At 42.9% G+C, this 25,506-nt stretch overlaps 2 protein-coding genes and 1 long non-coding RNA gene across 9 annotated transcripts; 2 read left to right on the top strand and 1 right to left on the bottom strand.

Moving 5' to 3' along the window:
• The first annotated feature begins 278 nt into the window (after nucleotides 1–278).
• Lrch (Leucine-rich-repeats and calponin homology domain protein) lies at nucleotides 279–25,506 on the top strand. 3 transcript variants are annotated; one of them, XM_033379376.1, is made up of 8 exons: nucleotides 279–911; nucleotides 16,095–16,612; nucleotides 16,682–17,256; nucleotides 17,868–18,510; nucleotides 18,568–18,705; nucleotides 18,779–18,856; nucleotides 20,664–21,749; nucleotides 24,520–25,506. In XM_033379376.1, the coding sequence occupies exons 1-8, from the start codon at nucleotides 650–652 to the stop codon at nucleotides 24,730–24,732; spliced, it is 3,513 nt and encodes a 1,170-aa protein (XP_033235267.1). In that variant the 5' UTR covers nucleotides 279–649; the 3' UTR covers nucleotides 24,733–25,506. The 3 variants fall into 3 exon arrangements, with proteins under 3 accessions (XP_033235267.1, XP_033235266.1, XP_015035969.2); XM_033379375.1 differs by lacking the exon at nucleotides 24,520–25,506 and having other exon boundaries at nucleotides 20,664–22,778; XM_015180483.2 differs by lacking the exon at nucleotides 20,664–21,749 and having other exon boundaries at nucleotides 286–911.
• Nucleotides 19,176–19,607, bottom strand: LOC117183911 (uncharacterized). Its single transcript, XR_004469037.1, has 2 exons — nucleotides 19,472–19,607; nucleotides 19,176–19,409 (listed from the first exon to the last, which is right to left on the bottom strand). It is a non-coding gene; the product is annotated as an uncharacterized lncRNA (long non-coding RNA).
• On the top strand, nucleotides 19,284–20,428 carry LOC26533249 (uncharacterized). Of its 5 annotated transcripts, none has more exons than XR_004469035.1 (3): nucleotides 19,284–19,421; nucleotides 19,481–20,052; nucleotides 20,106–20,428. XR_004469035.1 is itself a non-coding variant. In XM_015180484.2 (2 exons), the coding sequence occupies exons 1-2, from the start codon at nucleotides 19,767–19,769 to the stop codon at nucleotides 20,334–20,336; spliced, it is 516 nt and encodes a 171-aa protein (XP_015035970.2). In that variant the 5' UTR covers nucleotides 19,731–19,766; the 3' UTR covers nucleotides 20,337–20,428. The 5 variants fall into 5 exon arrangements, 2 of the variants coding, with proteins under 2 accessions (XP_015035970.2, XP_033235269.1); XR_004469036.1 differs by having other exon boundaries at nucleotides 19,284–19,425; nucleotides 19,481–20,037; XR_004469034.1 differs by having other exon boundaries at nucleotides 19,284–19,425.

Below are 25,506 nucleotides of genomic sequence, written 5' to 3'. Positions count from 1 at the left end.
AACCGACGGTGTATCGGTACATAATGGTATATTTTATCAATTTCATCTATTAGTAATATTCTTTTTTTTTTTTTTAAATCATCTCAAGGATGATCGGATTTTGATCGTAGCACAGCTAGTAATATTCGATGGAATATCAAAAACGTGGAATATGTGAACAGAATATGAACCGAACTAGAATTCGTCAGTATATTTACGGTATGTTTTTCAAATGAGACGGTATATTGTGGTATATTTCCGAGGCTCGTACGGTATATTTTTGTCAATTTGTCCGCGGTCACACTTGTTTTTTATTTTGTTTTCGTCGTCGTATGGGTTCGCTCGCATCGTTTTTCGATTCTGTTCGTCTGCGGAGGTCGTGTGTGTGTGTGAGGAAGAAGAGTGGAGAATAAACAAGAAGTAGAAGCCGCAGCAAGGAAGCCTCAAAAGGAAAATCCAATTCCCGGAAATCTTATCAATGAGCATTTCATAGCGTTAGCCGCTAGAATAATTTTAAAATAAAATCAGCAAAATGCCTACGATCTAATCGCGCTTTTTGCTTAATCGTTTTAAAGTCTTTGATAGTGCGTCCCGGGCCCTCTCTGGCCTGCGCGAGTGTGTGTTTTTGTGTGTCGCCGTCGCCGCCGCCACCACGCCTACACGCTCGAGAATGGCTGCCACGGTCTACCATCGCCTACAAAGCGTCGCCGTCGGCAGCCCCAGCACCAGCTCCATTTCCTACTCCTCGTCCGCGTCGCCCGGCGCTTCCTCATCATCGTCGGCGCTGCTGAGCCACTCGCAGCTGACGCGCTCCCTGGAGCGTATCCTTGAGGAGGCGCACTTCAGCGGGGAGCTGATCCTCACCAATCGCAAGCTGAAGGACTTTCCCAAGACGGGCACCAAGTACGCGCTCACGGATACGGTAATTGCAGGTGCGTATCGTTGTGGTTTGTTTTTTGGGCGCGGCTCAGAGGGAAGGTGTGTCTGCCTGCCTCCCTCTGCCACCTATCGCTGCTGCGTTTCCTTATCTTAGGCAGCGCAGCCTCAAAAATGTTCCTTTTGTTGTTTGAAAATCAATAATCTGCAGCAGCCGCGGTCGCAGTGGCCGTCGCTGCCTGGGATTCTGCCATGCCACCGCCATCAGCTGCTCATTTCCCTCATACTCTCTGGAGTCTCTCTTTTGCGTGCTCTCTCTCTCTCTCTGTCGCTCCTTAAGTAAATGTTAAACTAGAAAGCAGCTCCTTTGCAGTAGTGGTTTTTCTGCTAGTGCAGCAAAAAAGGCAAAACAATATGTTTCATTACTACATTATTTGTATTTCTTGAAGCATTAAAAACGACTTGGTCTGGTTAACCAGCTATTTTTGTGCACGCATTATTGATTTCACGGCGAACGTACTGCCGCACAGCAGCTACTGCCTCGTTTAGCCAGTACTTTCACATTTTTATGACTTTTTATAAAGAAGTACACTGCAGCCACGCATCTCACTTGCCATCTCGCTTGCGCCCAAGGACAGTGAGTCTCGCTGTTCTGCTGTTCCTTCTTCTCCTCCTTCCATGTGCACTTTGCACTATTCGCACTTGGTCGGGAGGGGAGGGTGCTTTTGCTGTTTCTGTGGCTGTTGTTGTTGCTGTTGCACGCCACCCGGCAAATTGGTCGAAAAAGTACTTGGGTGAAGTTCAACCAACTTTCGGTTTTGTTTGGGCCAAAATATGCACCCGGCAGCAGAGGAGGAACAACTATGATGTGTACACCCAAGGCCCACCCTCAACTCCTGCCGCCGCCCATCTGTTCCTACCCCGAAACAGATGTTCTTCCATGCAGACCCAGACGGGACATCTCGCTCATCGATTTTTACTTTACCGTTTGTGTGTAGGGTGTGCCTCTGGGTGCGTGTGTGTGTGTGTGTGTATAAGTGAGGTGGATTTATCTGAAATGAAAGTTAGGCACGAGGGAATGGATATATTTTTAGAAATTGAAGATTAATTGCCACAAAAAGATAAAAATAAATTGTGTCATAAATTGAAAAGACATTTATGGAATACCGATGGCGATGGGAAATGTGCTTTAATTAGATATAATAAAATTCGGTAAAAACTGGTTCGAAATTAATGAGTTCTTTGTAAAATGATTATTAACTAGTATTTCTACCATTCTATAGCTACAAATTCATTTATAAGTGATATTGCAACTAAATGTAGAGTTTAGTGTGAATAACGTGTTCCCACGAAGCCAAGGGTATCTTAGAATCAAGAGATAAGGGTAGTTTTTTGTACCTGTCGTGCCTTGAGCACCTGTAGTTTTACAGATACACCTTGTTTCAGAAGCCTCAACTGAATACAAACTATTTTCATTTCATTTATTATTATTATTTTCATTATATTAAAATATCTCCTAAAGTAAAAAAGTTTTTATATGCCCATATATAAATTTTATTTACAAAAATGTTTAACTGTTTCCATATTTTCACAAAATTCAAAGATTTTCGGAATTTTGAAACTTTTTTTTCGATCTTCTTTTCAATTTGTTATATCGAAAGCAACAAGATGAGATAAAACCCCAAAAGTAGTATAATTTTCCATCTGATATTTTGAAAAATCTCTTTTTCTATTGTGTGAAAATATTAATTTACTTCTGTTCGTAAATATTTCCCATCGTAAAAATATTTTCTTAATTGCTAGGGAAATTCTTTTCCGATCCATTAACATTTTTTGTATTTTTCAATCTGTTCACTCTGAATTCTAGAAATTCCGTTTCCAGCCATTAGTAAATGTATGTAGTACATTATATGTTTTTCAATTTCCTTTTTATCAATCTAGCCTCTCTCCTGGAGTACGTGACGTGCCTCTCTATTCGCGATGATGCCTGCGTGGGGTGACAACCCTGAGGCCAGTCCGTGACTTTTGGTCACGCGCTATCGACTCGTTCCTCCGCCTCAAGTTCTTTCGAAAACCCTTCTCTATAAGGCAGTGGAGGCGTAAAGAGCTTCCGGCTTTTATTTTTATTTTTATGATGAAGTTTCTCTGGATGTGGTTCAATGCGTTTTGTGGCTGTTTTGGATACCTATGAATAATTGAGTCATCATCATCATCGCGTTTTGGGGGAAAGGCGTGACTAATTAGTAATTAAAATGTGTGAAAGAATTGGGGAATGGCAGGAAGAGAGAAAGATGGAAGGTAAAGTGGGGTTAAGGGTAAATGTAAGAAAAAGTCACGTTCAGGGTAAAATATTTGGGAAATATTGGTAAATGTTTGCCAGCTAAGAGCCCCAGACGAGCGCAGGACAAATCTACCCCCCAAGAAATGTACGCTGAAGAGGTGGCAACATCTCTTTGTACTAATGGCTGCAACCACAAACGCGGCACGGGCCACGTTGCAAGGGTCTCTCAACAAATCAATGAGAGTGGAAAGCCGAGCCAAAGAAAGGAGCATAAAATACCCATTTCCCTGGCATCTTTTACAACCCCCAAAAGGCAAAGAAGATTGATGGAGAGGCAGAAGGGAGTCCAGCCCAGACCGGCTGGGAGGCGCCTGTCAGCAGCATACACTTCCCGTCCTTGGAGTGCATTTCATTGGGTGCACTGGCATTCACTTAACACGCGTGTCACGTAAATCAAACAGAGAACAGAGACACCATAAACCGATTCTAGACAAAGCCATAAAAAAAGAATCGACCAGCTTAAAAATCAACATAAGACAACGATGCGGCAGGAAATTGTTTAAAATAATTGCAACGTGCAACACCAGTAGTAGCAGCAGCAACAGCAACGGCAGGAAGAGTAGAAGTATAAAAACGAAGCAGAAACGGTGAAAAAATGCAGCTGCCACTGGACAAAAGTGGGGAGAAAAAGATGGAAAAAAAGTCAGGGGCAGAAATCGACTTTACAGAAACTCGATGCAAAAACCAGCGGAAGCAGAACTGTTGCTGTAGCCGCCTGTAAGGCGTTAAGGGTACTCCACAAACTGTTAGTCATTTGATGGGTGTTTCATTGCAAAAACAGCTGTGTAGTCTGAAAGTCGAAGAAATATCCAGTGATTTCTTTTGCAAAAACAGCTGTAAAGCCAGACGGGGGAATAAACAGGAATGGTCTTTGTTTGTGTCATTCGAAACCAATGTATCCATACCATATCGTTTATGGGACAGGATTTTGCCAGGACAGGTCTATTACTTGTCCCTATGTTTCCGTAGATGCCACTTTGCCAACATAACTTCCAGAAAATACCATACAGTACACTCCCCAACAGAATCGACTTTAACAACAAAAGCAGCTGCGCAGACCCCAGACGGGGAAATGTGGGGGCCTGTGTAAGCTGTCTGCAGAGAGGGAACAAGAAATGTTTTCTGTTTTGGTAAGTCTTCTCGCCAAACAAAACAATTTCCCTGGCATGGGTTGGGGTGTGCGGGAAATGCTTTTGTCGTGTGTGTGTGTGTATTGTAAATATGAGAGGAGACAGACGGCAGACAGATAGATAGATAGATAGAGTTGTGCTTTTTGTTGTACGTTTATTGCTATTTATTCTCCTCGCCGCCCAGAAGACAGAACGACAGGCACGGCACACAAAAGAGGAAAGGAAATGTGACCACCGTGTGGGCACGTCGCTTATCTCCTGTGCTCCTAAAACTGTGTTGCTTCATGGCTTGCATGGGAAATATGTTGAGGGGGGGAGAAGAGGGGGAGAGAGACTGAAAGAGCGCATCGTGAGGGATATACATACATACATAGGTAGAGATGGGATCGTCAAAGCGACTCTGTCCGCTCAATTATGGGAAATTTGTACAGAGAATAAATGGGAAATATTGGCACAGTGGAAATGGAACATGGTATATGTATTTGAGGAACATATTAAAGGTCGTCATTATTGAAGACCGTCTTGCGAATAGTTGCACGCAACCAAAAGTGAAATACAGAATGAAAGTGAAGTCATAAAAATGGGAAAGAGAATAAAATGTAGAGAGGAAAAAATGTATGTAATTTCAAATTTCCAAGAATAATACCCGACCCAAAGAATGCACTGCTTGCACATTATTTTGTAACCTTTCTGGTATTTTCTGACTGCAATAAATAAACCATATATGAAATACGAATACAAAAGGCAACCTATTAGGGATTTCTTTATGCTAAAATTGCTCAAAGGTCTCCACATATGCCGTTTATAGTATTCTAAATGAACCTTCATTGTGCCCTCATCACAGGGCTAAAAATAAAATATGCTTTCATGCGATAAATTGCAATTTGTTTGCAGTCTCACGAGGCTTATCTGCAGTTGAACGACTTTTTCCTATAAATATGTACATACATATATGTATATAATCATATCTACAGTTATAAATGTGGCATGATTGGGGGCACTGCAAACTTGACACAGATAGTGTCGACACACACACCACATCATTATTCATTGAGTCATTTCGTTAATTTATAAGTGTTAGCATTATTTAATAGTTGAGGGGCATTCTTATTGTTTTTGTTTTAGCTTAATTGCTGCACAGACCAGACAGCACGCGCCCCTCAGAGAGGAGCGGGAAAGGGGGGAAATGCATAGATCAGATTACAAACAGCTGCAAATAAAGTCAGAGCAATTGAGTCGACAGTCTCCGTGGGGGATGGGAGATGGGAGAACAAAGCATAGAAGAACTCGGGCTTGACTTCTGTTCTTCATCGTATTACCCGGTTCGCGTGGAGCTCAAGGGTATATACTCGTAAGGCTAAGGGTATTCAATGGACAAATCTAGGAGAATATTAAACCAGACCTATGTCGGGGTTGGGTTAATATTTGTCAGGGTATCCACTTTTATTCTCTTTCACAGTCAATTTTACAAAGAGCTGTGAAAATAAGAAGTTCCTAGGTGCTCGGTCCCTTGCAAAGACTGCAACACAATTAGTGGCCAGACATCTCTCTTATGATCCTCTCTGAGCGAGTCTATCTCACTCGGCATGAGTACAGCAAAAGAATAGGCAAATGACAAGAGTAACGGCCAGCAAAGTAGGCAGAAGTGCAGAAGAATTCTTAATCTCTGAAACAACACTCTGAGAATTACTTTACGATCCGATAAATACATATGTATTATTTATATCTACCTCACATTCCAAAAATCTGGAAAAGTAGAGGCAAATCCACAAACTTAGAGACTCCTAGAAACAACAATTTTAGCCTATCCCAGAAAGTGTGGCCATTTATCTGTTCTGTCTGAGAGAAGGGCTTTCATACTTCACAACTACAAGATTTATAAATATTTTGTAGTACCCTGGGGTATCCTTTTGTCGGAAGAAGCCAATCCATAACTAAATAGTGTAAAGAGCAGACTCTTGGCCTGCACACAGCTGCTATACTTTGATTGCCTTTCCGCTCAAAAATCAAACGCATTCCCTCCTTGCTTCCAAATGTTTTCAAATATTTGTTTTCTTCGATGCTGTTTACACTCGGCCAACAGAAAGTGCTCTTGTTTGCCTTGTGATTAAATGAAGAACAATCCCGGCAGAACAGAGGATGACGAATCAGCAGAAAGTACGCGGAATTGCAGCGTCGAAAGCAAACAACAGAGAAATCTACATGCCCTCGGGAGTCGATTCATTTGATACCCTTCCTTGCAGATGGGTTCCAGGTTCGATTAGTCTTGGATGAGATGTGTATCTTTTGCATGAAAGTGTTCTATCCCTCCACTAGGGTATACCAAATGAAGCAGACCCTGTGCAGTGTTGAGGGGCAGATAGTGTTGAAGTGCTTCCCGCTCTCAATATGAAAACGTAATCAATCGATGGACAGACGAGCCAACAAATGCCATTTCTCATATTATTTATTTTGATTAGCTGGAAAAGTTGCTTCACTGCCTGCTTGCTCCACATATAACGAATACGCACATTGTGTGGGGTGATTGCTTCGGAATATAAATAAATATTATTTAATTGGTAAATGGGTCCCCGGGCGGACTTTTCTGATTGTTTGCTGATTGTCCAGATGTCAGATGTGACAACTACGCATATTTCAACACAGAAATAGTTATTCCTGGCAGTGAAGCTCTCAGTCCCAATTTGTTCATATACTTAGCATTCGATTTATTGAGTTGCTAGCCATTTCCATTTTCATTTCAGTTTCATTCTTAATTCGTTTGCCCTTTAGTTCACGATTACTCAATTTCTTTCCTTTTCCATTCATTCTCTTTATTTTTCTGGCTATCCATTCCCTCTTAATCACTCACTCGTTCTAGTATATTCATTTATTTTTCGTACATTTCCTTCCCTTCCTGTTCCAATCCCCTTGTTCCCTTCTTTTATTTACCCCCTTTTTTTGCCCAACCCCAAAAGCATTTCCTCCTCCATATGGAAGTACATAATGATTCATAATTTCTTCGCCCCACTTTGCCACTGACAATTCAGTAATAAAACTGAAACGAATTAATTTCAATAAATCCATCAATAGACGAGTACCCCTCTATACGTAGCCGTGGACATCGAGCGGCAGAGCCAAGCAAACTCGTAAAAATTGAACGGACATGGAGATGGAGTGCCATCGACATCGACAGTCCAAAAAAAAAAAAAACAAACTATCTAAAGACTTGATATGCCGCCATATAAAGTATGGACGGGTTGGGTCGCTGTCTCTCTGGCCACGTGCTCGCCCACATGTCCACGGAGAGCAGAGAGAGAGGGAGAGAGGTAGAGAGAGTGAGAGCTAAGAGCTCCATTTGCCAATATCGTTTGGGGCGCCATCAATTGAATGTTTTGCTGCTTCCGGGCCGGCCAGACCCCAGACTTTTCGTGGCTTGCGGCACCCGCCCTTCAAAGTCAAATTTCCCGTCCATTTCTGCCGCCACATGGTTTCTTTTTTGCAGTCAAATCCTGCAGGTTGGCCTACAGGATATGTGAAGAGTGTTTAAGGCAAATCGATACAAATTAAAAATCAATAAGCTGGCATGGGTTGACTAGTTTTAAGGGGGAAAATGTGGAATAAAATAAAACACTGATTAAGCTAATTATTGCTTATTTTAAATTAATTAAATAATACAATTAATTGAGCTAGATAATTGAAGAAAATCGTCTGTAAATTAAAGTGAAAACGTGTAGTTATTAAACTTTCATTTCTGTGAGTTGTCAATACAAATAAAATACATGGGGCTGGCAACCCTGTCAGCTGTTTACTGAAAGAAGCCTCACAATCGATTGGAAAAGTTGCAAAAACCAAAACAAACAAAGAAAAAACCGAGAGATAGTCTATCTATAAACACTCAAAATGGTAAACAAACTTTGGCTGATCTATCCATTCGATTGCTATATTATCTATAAAAAAAATCTGCAATCGGAGATATGGATTTACAGAATATTATCCCTTTGGATTGTGCACTAATATACTTCCCATAGATGCCATATCCGTCTCTCTTGTAGTCCCCTTCTCATCCACGGTGTTTTTCTCTTTTCCCTGTTGTTTTTTTTTCTTTGCTTTGGGTGTTACCCAAATCCCAGGCCGCACCCTTCCTGGCTCTGGCGGTTTTTTGTATAATTGTCCCCCCCCCCAGTCTGGGGATATTTTCTGCAATATTTATGAGTTTTTATGCGGGGGCCAGGCCTCAGGTGGGCAAAAGTTGTACCCAAAAATAAACACCGATCCACTTTTGTGTTTTTGCAAAATAGAAAAAAATGAAAACATATGATTTATGTATGTTTTTGCGAGGCGTACAAATGAAATTCGCTTTTGTCGCAATGCGTTAGAGTTGGCCCTGGGCCAGATACAGACACAGATGCAGATACAGCACTTGGATGGATGCCAGTCAGCAGAGGAGCGGATTCATTTAGCATCAGGTGTGGCAGAGGCATGTGTCGTGTGTGATGGGGCAGGTTCAAAGTGCAAAGTCAGTAGCAGCTTGTCCCACATCGATGGCCTGCACCCTCGAAGGGAAATCCAATTTCCGCATCCCCAGCCACATCCTCTGGGCGTCATTGGCCTGGGAAAGGTTTATTCAACCTGCTTCCTGGGTCTTCTCCTTCTGGAAGGAGGCCTCCCATTCTGCTGCCCCTACTGCTGTTGCATCATTGTGTGATGTGATGTGATGCGATGTGCTGTGTTGTGTTGTGTTGCATCATTGTGTGCTCATTCGGTATGCAGCCGGAGAGCCTCTCCATGTGGCAGGTTAATGTCTAAAAGCTACCATCCATTCATCGCCTTTGTTCAGGGGCCCCCTCCAGCCATGAGCCATCAGCCATAAGTCTCCTGGCCTGCTTAGCTCCTGGAGTTTGGCGTTGGAGTCGCGGCGGTTGGCGGGGTGGGAGCAGCCACTCAGTGCGTAAATCAGAAACGCAGCTGTCGCCAGTTCCCAGTCCCCAGTCCCCACTCCCTGCCCGACGTCTGTCTTCTGTCACTCTCTGCCTCGGTCTAGCCAGTTTTTCCAGCCCCACGATTGCTCATTTCTCGTTTTTTACTTGGCAAAAAAAAGAAGAAATAAACTCGTCCGCCGATCGTAAAGCTTACTTTTATGGCTATTAAGATTCCACCAAAAATTGCATACGCACTGTTGCCCAACACACAGTATGGTCTAAAGTGGTCAAAACTTTACTTAACCTTAACGCCACACATTTTTTAAAGCTTCAACTTGAAGTGGTTAGTGGAGCACCAAAAACCTCTTTAAAACAGAAAGAGATCTTTCTTTTAGGGGCATGAAAAGTGTGGCAAGTGGCCAGAGGCATGTGTCATGTTTTTATGGGGGATCTGTGTACGTACATGTGTTGCAACAGCATAAGTAGGTACTGTCTGAGATACAGAAGCGGAGTGAGATGTAATGGACACAGCTAGAATATTTGTCTTAAGGTGGGAAGATCATAACCTGATATATATGTAAGATATTATTTAAAGTATTGTTTATTCGTATTATTATCGCGATGGCCTGGTATGTGTGCTTACAAAAGTTCTTAATATTACGGCTTATTTCTGCTGATTTTCTGCTGCTGCTTGAGTCGCGTCCGTATGCTGCTGTTCTCTCCTTTTCACTGCTTCGCTCTGTTCCTCTTCTTCTCTGTCTGCTGTTACTACTGCTGTTACTACTCATCAGCTGTTCCTCTGCTGCTGTTATTACTGCTGTTGCTGCTCCCCGCTGCCCCTTCAATAGGCCAGCTGGCCCACTCCTTCTTACACTCGGTCATCCTGATTAGTCATCAGTCCCTGATGACAATGCGTCCTCGTTTTCTACATAAAAGCTCCATAGTTTCATGTTATCATTGCTTGTGGTCGTGTTGCTTGGTCCTTCGACGTCTGCTGCCTTTCGAACATTATAGCGTCCGCCTCGTTTCACGTTGGTTATTTCGTATGGCCCTAAGAATTCGCTGGCCATCTTTCTACCGGTTACAAATTGTGTTCTACGTATGGCTACGAGATCTCCGACCTTGTATCCGTATTCGCATTTCCGCTTTTTATCGAACTGTTCCTTGTATCTGTCCTGGGCCTGCTGAATATTTTCTTTTGCCTCTTGTCGCATCTTTTGCCTCTCGTCTTCAAAATTATCAACCATCTCTTTTTCTATTAGCTGAAGTATGTCGCTATCCGGTCCACAACGCATTTTTACCCCGATCATCAGCTCAAATGGACAACGCTTTGTAGACACGTGAACAGTGCTGTTGATAGCCCTTTGAACTCGCGGTACGAACTTATACCATCTTCCAGGTTCCTCCGACGACAATTTGGAAATGATGCTGAGAATAGATCGGTTTACGCGTTCAATTTGTCCGTTTCCTCTTGGTACCCCTGTGGTGCTCCATATGTGTTCGATGTTCTTTTCCTTGACAAACTCCTCAAAGCTTGAAGATGTAAATGCTGCTCCACGATCGCTTACTATGCGTGCCGGATTACCAAATACATCAGACCACTCCCTTAACTTCTTGAGAACTTCGTCTGCTCCTGTTGTTTTTGTGGGATACATCCATACGAACTTACTAAAGCTATCAACCATTGCGAAGATGTACTTGTACTGCTTTGAAGTGGCATCCATAGGCCCAAGGTGATCCACGTGTATAGTATACAGCGGCTGTGATCCTTTGTCAATTTGATGCAGAAATCCCTCTTTTTTGCCAAGCTTTTTGTTGTAGATTATACATTTCATACAGTTTCCTATGATCTGAATTACTTTTCCTTCCAGATGTGGAATCCAATAGCTCTGCTGTACGGTGTGCATTGTTTTTTGAGCGGCAAAGTGTCCTACGTTGTGAGCGTCGGTTATTATTTCTTTTTCTAATGACTTCGGTATTGCCAGCAAGTCCGTGCCTTGCACCACTTTGTATACGAGACCAGCTTTCAACTTAAAGTTGTCATATGGTTTACTTTTCAAAATTTCGGAAACTGCTTTGATCATCGTATCCTCCTGCTGGGCTTTCTTAATTCTTGCTGTGACTTCCGAAGATACCATCATGACATCAATTGGGTACCTACTCAGGCAATCCACATGCTTCAGCCGTTCTCCTGGTCTGTGTTCCACTTCAAAGTCGTAGTCCTGCAAGTACAGGACCCATTGGGCTACCTCCCGCGGAACGTCCTTCTTGCTTAACGTTTGCTTGAAAGCGGCGCAATCCGTTACGAGCTTAAAGTTGGTTCCAAGTATGTACTGACGAAATTTTTTGCACGCTAGGAAAATTGCTTTGGCTTCCTGTATATAGCTATGCTGTCGTGCTTCAGACTCCGAGGTTTTCTTACTCCAGAATAAGATCGGATGCAATTGTCCTTCGAGCCATTGTAACAACGCCGCTGCAAACCCGTCCTTTGACGCATCAGTGTGTATCTCGGTTTTTGCATTCCTGCGATAAAGTTTCAAGACCGGCTCTTTCACCAATGCTTCCTTTAATGTAGCGAACGCCTGCTGCTCCTCCAGACTCATTTTAAATGGAACATCTTTTCGCAGCAGATTGGTCAGTGGTTTGGCGATTAGCGAATAGTTTCTTATGAATTTACGGAAAAACCCAGTTAATCCTAAAAACGACTGCACAGCCTTTATGTTTTTCGGCATCGGGAACTTGCTGACGGCTTTGGTTTTCTCCAATCCAGGCTTGATTTCACCTCCTCCAACTTGGTGGCCCAAAAATGTAATGGTCGACTGCAGAAATCGGCACTTCTTCCACTTCATCTTCAGCCCGTATTCAGCTGCAACATCAAAAACCTTCTTCAGCTTTCCCAGGCATTCGTCGGCGGTTTCAGCGTGTATAACGATATCGTCCATGTACAGGTCAAGAATGTTTTCATTTATAAGGTTTTGAAATACAAAACTTATAAAACGGATGAAAACTGCTGGCGAATTGCAAAAACCGAAAGGCGCACGGTTGAACTCAAAGAGGCCTTCCTTCGTTATAAACGCCGTATATTTTTTGCTGCTTTCTTCCACAGGAACGTGGAAAAACCCATTTTCTAAGTCCATGATGGTGAACACCTTAGCATTTTCCAGTTTTTCCAGCACCTCTTCAACGATTGGAACGGGAAAGCAATCTTTCAAGACCATCTTGTTCAACTGACGATAGTCCACGCAGACCCGGCTGCTCCCATCCTTTTTCTTGACAATTACAGTCCGACTGGCGAAATTTGATGATGAGCGTCGTATTATCCCAGCGTTGGCCCATTCATCGATCTGCTGCTTGACAACGTCGGCTTCGCTGATGGCCACTCGACTTGGCGAATGTCGAAACGGCGCTATTTTCTCGTCCGGTACGATCTTCAGCATGATGGGGCACACTGCAGTCTGCTTCTTTTCAGTAAAGTCCTGAATCATTGATTGGACGGCATCTCTGAACTGCGACGGAATGTTTATGTCAGTATTTTCTTCGACCACGTTGTAAATACTTATCTGTTTGATGTCCTCAGTTTCCTCCCCCGGCAGGGGAGAAAACTTATATCCTCCTTGCGTTGATGTCATTGTGAACTTGGATATAAAGTCGTGTCCAAGCAACAATTCGCATCCGACGGCATGATCGGCCACCACAAGGAATTTGTGTGCCAGTCGCATTCCGTCGATCTCCACTTCTGCCGTAAACTGCCCAGCGGAGCGTGTGATGTTGTTTCCAAGTCCCCTCAAAGTTGACGAACTGGCTTGCAGATGGATACCACTCATTTTGCCGAACACTGACATCTTTAATAGGGAAACATCTGCACCGGTGTCTATGAGCCCCTTGACTTGCACGTCGTTAATTTTAAGAGACTTCAGGCGTTTTTCCTCGTATGCAACGTTTACGGCAGCAGCACTCGGGCAATCCTTAGACATGTGTCCAGTCTGATTGCAGCGGAAACACTTTAATGCAGCTCGGCAATCCTTGCGTAGATGCTCCAGGGATCCACAATTGTAGCAGTGTTGCTTCCTTTCATATTTAGTAAAATTGGACTTCTTTCCGAACGGCTGTGAGTCTTTTTGTTTCGGGGCAAAACCCCCATCAACCGCGAGCGTTCTTTCGTAGATTTCGTACTTCTCTCGCAGCTGCTTGTATGAGCTGCATCCATACAAGGTGTACTTATAATCCGTTTTTAACTTCAGTCCGTCGACAATGTATCGAATCACCGACTCCGTGTCTGTTGTCCCACGTGCAGCAATGCGTTTCATCTGTAGTATATATTCGTGAAAACTTTCGCCGGCAATCTTCACTCGCATAGACAATTGATTGTGAATTTGCGCACTGCATAAACGCTCACACTCAAACTCCTGTAGAAGTTGATGACGCAATTGGCCGTACTCATACACTGCTGTGGACTCGAGAAAAAGAGCGGCTGTACCTGTCATTTTTGCTCGGGCTTGCACGTATTTTTGTTTGTCATTTAGTCCGTATGCTTCAGCGTTTAGCTCGAAGTTAATAAACCACTGCTGTACCGACATATTTTCTCCGTTGAATTCTGGAATAATTTTGGCAAAATTTTCCACTACCAGCTTTGCATCATTTTTCTTGTCTATTTCATCTGCATTTATTTTCATCGAGAGCAGTTGAACCAGCTGTTGGAGCGTCTGTGTGTTTTCTTCTAGGAGTGTTGACCTCATCGCTTCCTCGTTCGCGCTTTGCTGGCGATTGATCCTGTTTTCTTCTGCTCCACTTGGGTCTTCGTTTTTCTGCATATTCCCGGCTGGTGGTCCACTTGTATTTTCCATTATAATTCTACTGCGCAATACTCTTGTGGGCAGCCGGCTTGAAACAACCCCTTTTTCTCGGTTCTTCTTTTCACCCACTCGCTGTCTCGCTTCCTCTGCTTGCGGCTTCTGAGAGTCAAATGCGCCGTTTTTTTGCACCGAATTTTTTCTTTTCCGTCTCGCTTCGTCTGCTGCCGGCTTCTGAGACATGAGACACACAATTTTTGATTTTTTCCACTTTACACAGGCAGTACGCGACCGGTTGAGCCCCCAAATGTAAGATATTATTTAAAGTATTGTTTATTCGTATTATTATCGCGATGGCCTGGTATGTGTGCTTACAAAAGTTCTTAATATTACGGCTTATTTCTGCTGATTTTCTGCTGCTGCTTGAGTCGCGTCCGTATGCTGCTGTTCTCTCCTTTTCACTGCTTCGCTCTGTTCCTCTTCTTCTCTGTCTGCTGTTACTACTGCTGTTACTACTCATCAGCTGTTCCTCTGCTGCTGTTATTACTGCTGTTGCTGCTCCCCGCTGCCCCTTCAATAGGCCAGCTGGCCCACTCCTTCTTACATATATAGACACCCAAAGGCAGGACGGCTTTTATATTCGCTCTTAACCGTTTGGGGGTCAAAACAATAGCACCATATAATCATATGAAAGGCTTGTTTTTAGTCATATTAAATGATATAATATTAATAAATATGTAGTAGCGCTATGGAATAGCCAAACGAGAAGAATAACGGCCAGAAAAATTACAAAAAAAATAGCCCGAAACACGAAAAGATGATATACAGCTCTGATCTTCTGGTAGCTTTCACTGAGAAAAATCTCGTAGTCAATTTAGAACCAAATACTCGTATTTGTTTAAAGATGGAAATAATTTATTGGTTCTGGAAACCGTAATTCCTGGAAGCTAAGGCTGATTGGACTCCTGGAAAAAGTTGTTTATTCTGGAGTATTCCGCCGATCACATGACTTTACAACAATAAAACAAGCTTCCGTTAAGGGCTCAATAATACAAAAGAAATGTAATTCCTTTTGAATAAACAAAACGAGCACATAAGACAACAATTACTGGAAATATTTGAAATATTAAACAGACCTAATATTTCTTTGTTCTAATACAATAGTTTCCATAGAAGCTTTTCTTGCTTTTCGATTAATTCAAAACTAAAATCTTACTCATTCTGTTTCATTATTTACTACACTCCCACACGCACCTCTCTCGAGCAGAGCACCGCTCTACATGCACAACGGACAATCCCCAACAACCCACACAGAACAAAATCTTAATCTCTTCTGCCCTCTCCCCCCCCATTGCTGTGGTTCCCTCCTACGACGTGCATTATCTCCACTCAATCTCTACAATTCGCAAAAAATATTTCCCTCGCGTTTTCCTCAAAACTTTACGCACAATTTCACGTTGATTGCACGCTGCCTCTGTCCCCAGGTCTCTTTGGCCACCACTTCTTTCCTCTATGTCTCTGTTGTCTCTCTTTCCACCTCTTCTTTCCTCTATGTTGCTTTGTTTCGTCGGACTGTTTATGCCCCGCTGTGAGACCCCACACTCCCCAGTCTCTCCCCAGTTGTTTGCGCTCATTTCGCATGCAAATTCATTTAGTAAATTAATTGCTCACTCCACACGCACCACGCACTTGCCCAGTTTTTGGAATACTCTCTAGACTCTTGAGGGGTATATTGCTTCCACTAGGGCACACACGTCTTCACTGCACAAATTTCCCATAAGCGAATAGACATAAGCATGGATAGACGGCGATATCTGAGATGGAAGATAGAGGGGTATCCGTCAGTTCATGCACTCCTTGTGGACGTCTCATTTGTATCCGTTTGCTTTTCGGCTCGGAATGGGAATTGGAATGGGAAAGGGGCAAGTTAAATTGCCGGCAGATTGAGGTCATGCGCTCCACTGTGGCGTGCCGCACCGACCGTGGGGAGGGCATGGAAAATGGAGCAAGGGTTCTGGTTCCACTCCTTCTCTCTGTGTGGGATCTCTGATTAATTCTGTACTTCTGTTCCCCCTTTCAGATCTATCCCGAAATAGATTCTGTGAACTGCCGGAAGAGGTGACAACGTTCGCTTTTCTGGAGACGCTGCTGCTCTACCACAACACGATCCGCAGCATACCGGAGTCGGTGAAGCAGCTATCCTCGCTGACCTATCTGGATCTGCGCAGCAATCAGCTGTCGTCGCTGCCACGCGAGATCTGCTTCCTGCCGCTGCAAGTGCTGCTCGTGTCCAACAATCGCCTGGTCTCGCTGCCCGACGAACTGGGACGCCTGGATCAGACCCTCACCGACCTGGATGCCTCCTACAATCAGCTGTCGGCCCTGCCGGCCCGTCTGGGGGAACTGCGAACACTGCGCTCGCTGTCGCTAAGGAGCAACCAGCTGATGTATCTTCCCCGAGAGCTGACGTGCCTCAGCCTGGTGTCGCTGGATGTGAGCAACAATCGGATCGCCAGCCTGCCGCTGGAGATACGCCACATGAGCACTCTGGTGGAGCTGCAGCTGGAGAACAATCCCCTGACCTCGCCCCCAGCCAGTGTGAGTAGAACATGGAATATATCCTTCCAGGAGTGCGTTTAATCCAAAGCCAAATTCATCCGTTTATAGCTCTGCATGAGGGGCCTGGTGCATGTGTTCAAGTTTCTGGAGACGCAGGCCACCAAAGACGAGAAGGGCTCCCGATCGGGTGGGAATTACGATGGCTACACCACGCTGCGCCGTGCCCCGCGCCACAATTCGAGCGGCAATGTCCTGGAGGCCAGCACCAACAGCAGCAGCAATCAGCGGCGGCATCAGATTGACTCCGGGTACAGCACCAGCGATGGCCTGGACAAGCGCTGGTCGCACGACAATCCGCCCAAGTCCAAGACAGACTCCCCCCTGCACTGCTCGATGGCCGCCACCCTGCCGCGGGCCGTGGCACCCAGCGCCATTCACATGCATGCCGATCTGATGGACGCCTCGCTCACGTCCAGCACCAGCACCATTGTCGATGAGAGCCTCACCCTCAGTCCCACGAACTCGCCCTGCAAGCTCAGCTACGCGCACTCGAACAGCTCCAGCAATGGCTCAACGCCGGACCAGGACGAGGACCTCATGATGGACCAGGACCCCCAGGAGCGGTCACTCCATGCCAGCAATGGCAAGTCCAGCAAGAGCCTCAACAACATTCAGACCTACAAGTGAGTGTGCAGGCAGCGATTTGGATTGATTTAGCATTACCCCCATGAAGTGGAGTAATAAAACCCTCTTCTGTCTTGCCTTTTAAGTCCATAGAGATTACCTACAGTGCTCCGTTCGGTCTATAGTTGCTAGAAACATAGTCTTTAAGTCTTTTGAAATCTTTTTTAAATTAACCCTTAATCCAAATTTGTGCTAAGAGGAGTCTTGAGTTGGAAACAGCAGACTAAGCAGAGGAAGATATTCGTATAGGATAGTGTGTCACGGACCTACCTAGTAGCCTATGGGCCTGGTTCTTCATTCATACTATGTCTAGAGGACAGATATCTATCTATCTTCTGCCAGATAGCAGAAGAGATACACACACTCACCTACAAAGTGAGGGCTCTAAAACCAGGGAACATTATTGGATGATCCTGTAAAATAATGTGCCATAATTCACTGATAGATTGTGCATGCCCTTTTGCACTTCTCGGTCCGTCTCGAGTTATACAATTTTTCCAGTCATGCACACGCAATGCATCTTAGCGACGGATCTACATTACTACTTGTATTCCAATATTTTGTTTTGCTTGTAATTTTGTGCTAAATTGTGTCCGAATCTTTCACACAGGGAATATAAAGAGGCGCTGAAACAGCAGCGCAACCAGGAGATCAGTGTCTACAAGCAGAAGCATCCGAATGCCAATCACAGTCCCAATGATGACGATGAGGACCAAGCGCCACCAGCGCTCATTCCACATCCAACAGCTGGCCTGACCAACGGCGGCTCCAGCACACTGCCAAAGTCCATAATGAAACAATCGAGTCTGAATAGCAACCAAAATGGTCACAACGGAAATGGAAACGGGAATGGGAATGGAGTCGATGACGTTATTATACCAAAGAAACCCATACAGAAGGTGATACCCTCGCGGAATACGGAGATAAAGTCTGCATCGCCATCGGGAAACTCCAACGCCGCCTCTGCTGATTGTCTGGGCTACGTGAAGCCCCAGAGTCCCATGAAGAATGGCACAAACAAATTCAATACGTCCAATGGTGGGGGAGGAGCCACATCTACATCGGGAACCGCCAGCACCACGAGTGTCACCATCAAATCCCCAGTGAGCACCGTCACCAAGTTGGGCACGGTGAAGACCCATCGCTCGGTTACATGGAACCATGACATACCCGCCGAGAAGCTGAGCTTTACGATGCGTCGGGAGTTTGATCGCCAGCGTGAGGAAACCGAATTGATGTCGCAGTTAAGGAGTGTACGTATTGGGGAATCGACCCTTAGACGATTTTCAATAAACAAAACCTTCCTACAGATCATTGAAACACGGCTAAAGATGACGCTGCCCGTGGATATAGCCTCGGCCTTGACCGACGGCGTTATTCTCTGCCATTTGGCCAACTATGTGCGTCCCCGTTCAGTGGCCAGCATCCATGTGCCGTCGCCTGGTGTGGTGAGTGATAATAAAGGATGAGGAGGACTCGTATCTCTTAATGTGTTAGCTAATTGTCTGTACTTCCTTGCAGAACAAGCTGACCATGGCTAGATGTCGGCGGAACGTGGACAACTTCTTGGAGGCCTGCCGTCGCATTGGCGTAGATGAGGTGCGTAGATGAGACCCATGACCCCGCCATAAGACAAGTTCCCTGTGTTCTTTCGTAGTACAGTGCGTTTCCAAGCTATGAGATCACCTAATGATAGGGAATAAACCTTAGGAAAGCTAAAGAAATTATAAGAGAGAATTACTCAAACTCAGAAAAATCATTTAAATGATGGAAATATTCACCAAATGCAATCCGAATAGAACATTATCCATGCGAAACTTGTCAATGGGATACAAAATTGGGATGTCAGTCAATTGATGTCATAAGGGATTATTTTAGTTGAAAGAATACTACACATACATTATACACAAATAACTGATTCAATCGGTTGTATTTATTTATTGTGATTTATTTTTTAATAATTGTATAATGTGTACATTCAATCGGAAAAAATTGTGTTTGCCAACCAATACGTGGTCCAAAGACAAAACATTGTAGCTGGATTTTATATCGTTAGACTTGGTTCCTCCTTGGTTCCTCCAAAGATAAACAAGTTGTCTGATATACGAATCTTAACCCTCCTGTCGCGAAGAGATGGAGATCTGATGATATCCTAATATTTGAAGTTTGTAAGACGATTATTATTAGTATTATACAAACTATACGATTACATACCATATTTAGATTCATTCTATTCAGTCATTTGAGTAGTGCTATTCACTAAAGAGCACTCGCCGCGCCACTCCGTGCGCAATGTATTCAAACGGACCCGATATGCAACTCGATCGACGTATAACTATACTGAAGCGATCAACAATAACAGAAACAGAAACAACCGTAGTGGAGCAAGGGCACCAGAATAAGGCAGCTGCCGCCATCCAATCATCGGATGTGGCATCTACCCACGAGAATTTCGCACAAGGATCCGAAAATGTACACATGAAAATAAATACTATAAATTTGGACAAAAATGACAGTAAGCAGTAGGACAGTATCCACGATGAGGTCCGGAGGCGATAGTCAGGGTTCCCAGGGTGCCACAGCACAGCAGCAACACACAATGATGCCTAAAACTACGGCCCCATTGAAGGGTATCCTCGTTAGGAGTGGCAACCAGAACCCATATCCACTGAAGATTTCAAATGCCGGTCCAACTGACTCACAGAGTTCTGTGCCACTGCAATCGAATCCAGATGCCAATATACCAATTTTGAAAAGATGTGAAGACTTCGATGGGAATGGTTCGTCTGTTCTGAGTAGGTTGAATAATTCTTCACCACTAAACGATAATCCAGATGTCGGTCCACAGCTAAGGACGATTTTAAAAGGATGTGGCAGCTCTAATAAGAAACGATCACCGAAAAAGACTCCAGAAGCCAGTCCGAGTCCGGGTCTGTCAAAGAAATCTTCCGAACTGATAAGGACTCCAATTTTAACAATATGTGGTGGCTCTGATGAGACTAAAACTGAGCGCAGTCCTTTGCCAAAGACGAATCGATTCCTCATTCAAATGTATATTTTGTGTAGCCGCGCCAACTGACTCTCATCTTGTTCAAACTGTTTTGTACAACTGTCTTGAAGCTTCGAAACGCTCTGTACTACAAGTCCTATTATATGTATATTTATTTCCTATCCTGTGTATATGAATTGTAGAGTTGTAACTGTAGAATCAAGGCTAACGGTGGCTTTCCAATGAATGAAATGAATGTAGCTTAGTTTTTAAGAAAAACCTTTCCTACCCCACCCCCCCCACACACACACACACACACACACACAAGTACACTCTACACACACACACACACCCACACATTGAAAAAACAAAAACAAAAACTGATGCATAAAACTCTGTTATTGGTGTTGGTTGCAGGAGTTGATTTGCTCCTGCGAAGATGTTGTGCCACAAATTGAACAACAATTGCCACGCGCTGACGATGACTATGATGCTGATGTATATGTCAATAATGATGATGGCATCAACGGCAGCAGCAACAACCACAACAACAGCTATAACAACAATCATAATAATGATGATAATGATGATGCTTGCGCTGGCCGAGTGCCAAATGCATTGGCCCTACTGCACACAGTGTCCGCTCTGATTGCCTTGGATGCGAATCCACATCATCAGCAGCACATACAGCAAGAGCTGCACCAGAGACTGCAACAGTTGAAGCATCAGTCGGTTGTTGTTGTGCAACAGCAAGAGCAGCAGCAGCCGCAGCAACCAGAGCAAGAGCAAGAGCAATTAACTGAGACAACCTGCAGCCAACAGCAAGAACAGATGTTGCAGCAACAACAACAACAGCTAGACCATGTTTTATATGAGAATTGTGAGATAATCAATGGCAAAGAAGCTAATGCTAATGATGATGTTGATGATGATGTGGTGGGGATCCATCAAGTGGCCAGGCAGCAGCAACAGCAGCAGCATCTGATGGCAGTGGGGCAAATGCTGCGCACGGCCAAACAGAAGACCTTCGAGAAGATCAAGCACAATCTGCTCAGTGCCCATGGCCAGCACACCTTCCAGAGCAGCAGCAACAATAACAATCGCACATTGCACACCATCGTGGAGAGCGAACATGATGTGGCCACCGCAGGACCGGCTGGTCACTATCACCTGATCGACGAGAAGCAGAAGCAGCAGCAGTCCAAGTCGGAGGAGTCCAAGGATCTGGCAGCAGTCCCCGTTCCAGTCTCCGCTGCCGCAGCCAAGGAAGCCATCAGCAGGCGGATAGAGTTCTTCGAACAGCAGAGGAATGGCAAGCCCCAGGTGGAGGTCTTCAGCATCTATCGCATCGGAGAGGACAAACTGCAGCAGGAGCAGCTACAGCTGCAGCAGAAGAAACTCAAGTCCAAGGACAACGAAGCAGGAACTTCGTTGCTCAAGCACGATTCGCACACCCTGACAGTGGTCCTGTCGTGCGTCTTCATAGCCACCTTCCTTTGGCTTGTCTTCTTCCCGCTGCCTGGCTAACAATCACCCGCCTAAACAGCTTAATTTATTTGCCTTGATTTTGCCCGTACATTTAAGATTTAAGACAGAGCGCGCTTTGCCGCTTAGCAACTTGGTAGTGAGTTCTTGAGGCTGCTTTCTGTTTACCCTTACAGCTTTTGTATGTTTAAGTCGATGCTTTTACAACATTAGGATGTATTTCTACTAGAACTAAGTCTATTTAAGGAAAACCCCCCCAAAAACAGGAAACTTTTGAGGCATTTAATTGAGAGACAACCCAAAGACTTTGAAATTGTATTCTTTGAGTCGTGAGGGGCATACACAAATGAGGTATCGACTGGACACTTTGATCTGTTGAAGTCTATTCACTAATGGAGTATTCAAAAATAACCGAAAGCTTAAGTTCCGTGAAACACTCTTTGAATGAAGTTTATGTTCCTTTGAAACAATCTTTTTTGTACTTAATTTTATTTAGTTTTAGCAGAAGATCCACACTATGGGATCGTTTAGAAGAACAGAATGTAGAATTACTGAATACGTAATACCTGAAGTTATCCTATCATTTTCCTTAGTTGTATCTCTTCTTAAAACTTTGAAACAATCTTTTCTATATTTAATGTTAGTAGAAGATACATAAGAAAGCATTAATGGATTCAATTATAGGATTATTAAGATGTACTGAAATGTATTTCCCACAATTAAAATAGGACACAAAATAGGTAATACCGGATGCTATCCTATCTATCATTTCCTTTGTTTTATGGTAGATCTAGTTTATATTGTGAATAGAATGATAAGAACTTGTATCAGATTTGAAACTCATTCAAATCATACCTGACTTTAGCCACTTTTTGTTTGTATTTCCGCAGAATAGCAGAAGAATATTTAGGGTTGTACTATTTTTACCTGACTATAGCCAAAGTTAAGACATTTCCTTTAACTTACTTTAAACTAACAGAAAGAAAAGTCGTGTATGCCCCTTGCAGTAACTTTATAGATACCCACAAACAAACAAACAAACAAAAACCCACATATTCCTAGTTCATGTCTTAGTACTCATTGAACTCTAAATTGATTTAAGAACTATACAATCATTCGACATTTTCATTTGCCTAGACACGCGTTCGAGGCGTGAACTGAACTGAAATCTTAAAATACGCTTCACTTCATTAGATATACACTTATATGCATACCACATATACCATATATAGATCATGCAACGAAATTAAACTTGATTAAGTTCCACTTTGGCAAAAGACAAATGAAAAACCCCTAAGAAAATCGAAAATTGTGCATAGCTATAGTTAGGTTATACCATAAATAAGAGTTATCCATAGTTGTAGACGCAAAGAAACGGTTGGATGGTAAAGAACGGGTATTGTTACAGTTTGGAGAGCAACGAGGGCTCTAGTAGCCCTGCCAGTACTGAGCTACTGGCTGGAGTTGGAAGTTGTACGGTTTTACTTGAAGCAGGGACACACAAAATAGTTGTAGAAAAGCGTGAAATAGTTATAGAATGAAGCGATTAATCAATAACCAACCAATGTACCAATTTCAAACCCTGAATGGTCCAAGAACCATCTTAGAAATAACAGAAAGTTTACCAAATCAGATACGATATATAGAAGTTCTATTGAAGTTTTTCAAAGGCGCACAATACAGAAATCATTCAAGCTGGTTGCCTCTCATTTTGAAATGAAATGAAATCTATAAAAAGAAAACCCCCACATAGAGAATAACACAGAAAATAGTGCCTTTGACTGGAGATCGACGACAGTCTAGTCTGTTCTGTCTATAACTATCTTAACTATAGCTGTCTATGGATCTATGGATCTATGGCAGTCTTTTTCCTTCTCAAAAGCAATAATTCAAAAGAAAAACTTCAAAGAACTGAACGCTTTTCTTCATCAAATATGATTTACTACAACTATGTTAAAGGACAAACTAAAATAATCTTCAATTTGTGCTAATTACATTCCTAACATTGTAAATTAACATTAACAATTATTTATTTAAATTAAACTTGAGGAAAAAATCCCGATGAAGAAGTAAATTGAAAGCTAATCAAATTTCTACAAGAAGCACAATCTCTAACTCTCAGAAAAAACATATAATATATATACTAAATCCAGATTTATATATTTTGTCTAACAAAATTATTAAAGGATATATGTAGAACCAGCATTGAGGCAGCTATAAGAAATGCAAACCATAATCAGTCATTAATTTTTATAAACCAATATTTAACACACAAATACACAGATATACATTTATATATACAAAAACAAACATATATACATACAACCTGATTGTAGGGTTATGGTATTGCCAATGTTTTTTTTGCAAAAAACTCCAAAACGAAAAATTGTAGCCAAACATTTTTGTCTTACTTCCAAACCAAAAAAAAAACAAGGAAATGAAGAAAATGCGAGCGAATGAAAACTGTTGCATTTATTATTAAGCACAAAACTGTCAGAACTAAGCGCTATATAAAAACGTCAAATCAAAAAGCAAAATATATACGAACAAATTATGTACCAAAACTTTTCAAACGCTCTTCAGCAGTTTTACAGCCACTGTTGTGAGGGCAATTGTCGATTAGCTAAGACACCAACCGAATGATGAGGGAATTTCCCTTAGCCAAGACACACTTCCGCTCCAGTGGCTGAACAACTGTGGATTTCTTTTGGCAAAAAAACAAAAAATGCTTTAATTATTAAGATATTTTCATAAAAATTAACTATTATTTGTGAATTATTTTTTGTAGAATCTCATTTGCTGCGCTGCCGATGTGTTGGAGGGGAAAGGTGCTGTCCAGGTGGCCATCACGGTCGGCGAACTGTTTCGGCTGCATGGCTCTGGTGCCGTTTGTGGTGCTAGTGGAGGCGGTGGCAGTGGCAACAGCAGCGGAGCAGCCACACCAACCAAATCCCCAACTAGGATGACACGGGCCACCATGTCGCCAACGCCGATGGCCTAGACGGCGAGGAGGAGGTCCTGCTCACTGAAAGGATGAAGTATTTCCGATCATCTACTTATGGATAGCTGAAGAAAAGGGTTTCCTGATGGCCGCCATACACATAGTTATAGATACACACACACTTAATTCATACATACATTATTTGAAACCCAAATGTGTGATGATTTGTTGATATTTCTCCCTCACTTATGTATTTTTCTAGGTTTGTAGTTTATTTATGTACATACACAACACGAAAACACTCACTCAAAAGAAAAACAAAAGGAAAAAACCAAAAAAACACTCAACACAAACAAATTTTAAATGAATTTCAGTATTTGAAATTGTAGAAGTCACAAGTTATTTATTCGAGTTTCGTTTTGTTGTTTGAGAGCCATAGCTAGGGTCTAGCAAGCACTGCAAATGTGTTCTAATCTGTTATACTTTCTTTGTCATACCACATACATACATATACGAATTTTTTGGCCAAAATTTCGACTAGCGATTGAATAGCATACTGAATACTGTTTTAAGTATATCCCACATACGAACACATCCAAATATAAAGATATATGTATCGGGTATATATATGCATACATACATATATTGTGACTAATCATATAGCATATTTATTATGTAGCTTAGCTGTAGACCTACGATTAACTGTGGTACATCTTTTCTACCAGCTCCGCATCATTTATACGAATCGAATTGTATTAGACACATAAGTCTTCGATTAAACGAGTACACATCCATTATATATCAAATAAAAACTGAGAAATTGTCATACGTAAA

Source organism: Drosophila pseudoobscura, chromosome 4 (genome assembly GCF_009870125.1).
Source record: "Drosophila pseudoobscura strain MV-25-SWS-2005 chromosome 4, UCI_Dpse_MV25, whole genome shotgun sequence".
In the NCBI taxonomy this organism is placed as follows: domain Eukaryota; kingdom Metazoa; phylum Arthropoda; class Insecta; order Diptera; family Drosophilidae; genus Drosophila; species Drosophila pseudoobscura.
Note: the sequence above shows the minus strand (reverse complement) of the source record. Positions and strands in the feature narration are given on the sequence as shown.

What these genes read in the sequence shown, in the direction of transcription:
- LOC26533249 (XM_033379378.1), top strand. Translation starts at nt 19,767, where the DNA reads ATGACAGTAAGCAGTAGGACAGTATCCACGATGAGGTCCGGAGGCGAT. An exon ending in GAATGGTTCGTCTGTTCTGA is followed by an intron (nt 20,053 to 20,091) that starts GTAGGTTGAATA and finishes ACGATAATCCAG; the next exon opens with ATGTCGGTCCACAGCTAAGG.
- Lrch (XM_033379376.1), top strand. Translation starts at nt 650, where the DNA reads ATGGCTGCCACGGTCTACCATCGCCTACAAAGCGTCGCCGTCGGCAGC. An exon ending in CACGGATACGGTAATTGCAG is followed by an intron (nt 912 to 16,094) that starts GTGCGTATCGTT and finishes TCCCCCTTTCAG; the next exon opens with ATCTATCCCGAAATAGATTC. An exon ending in TGATGTCGCAGTTAAGGAGT is followed by an intron (nt 18,511 to 18,567) that starts GTACGTATTGGG and finishes ACCTTCCTACAG; the next exon opens with ATCATTGAAACACGGCTAAA.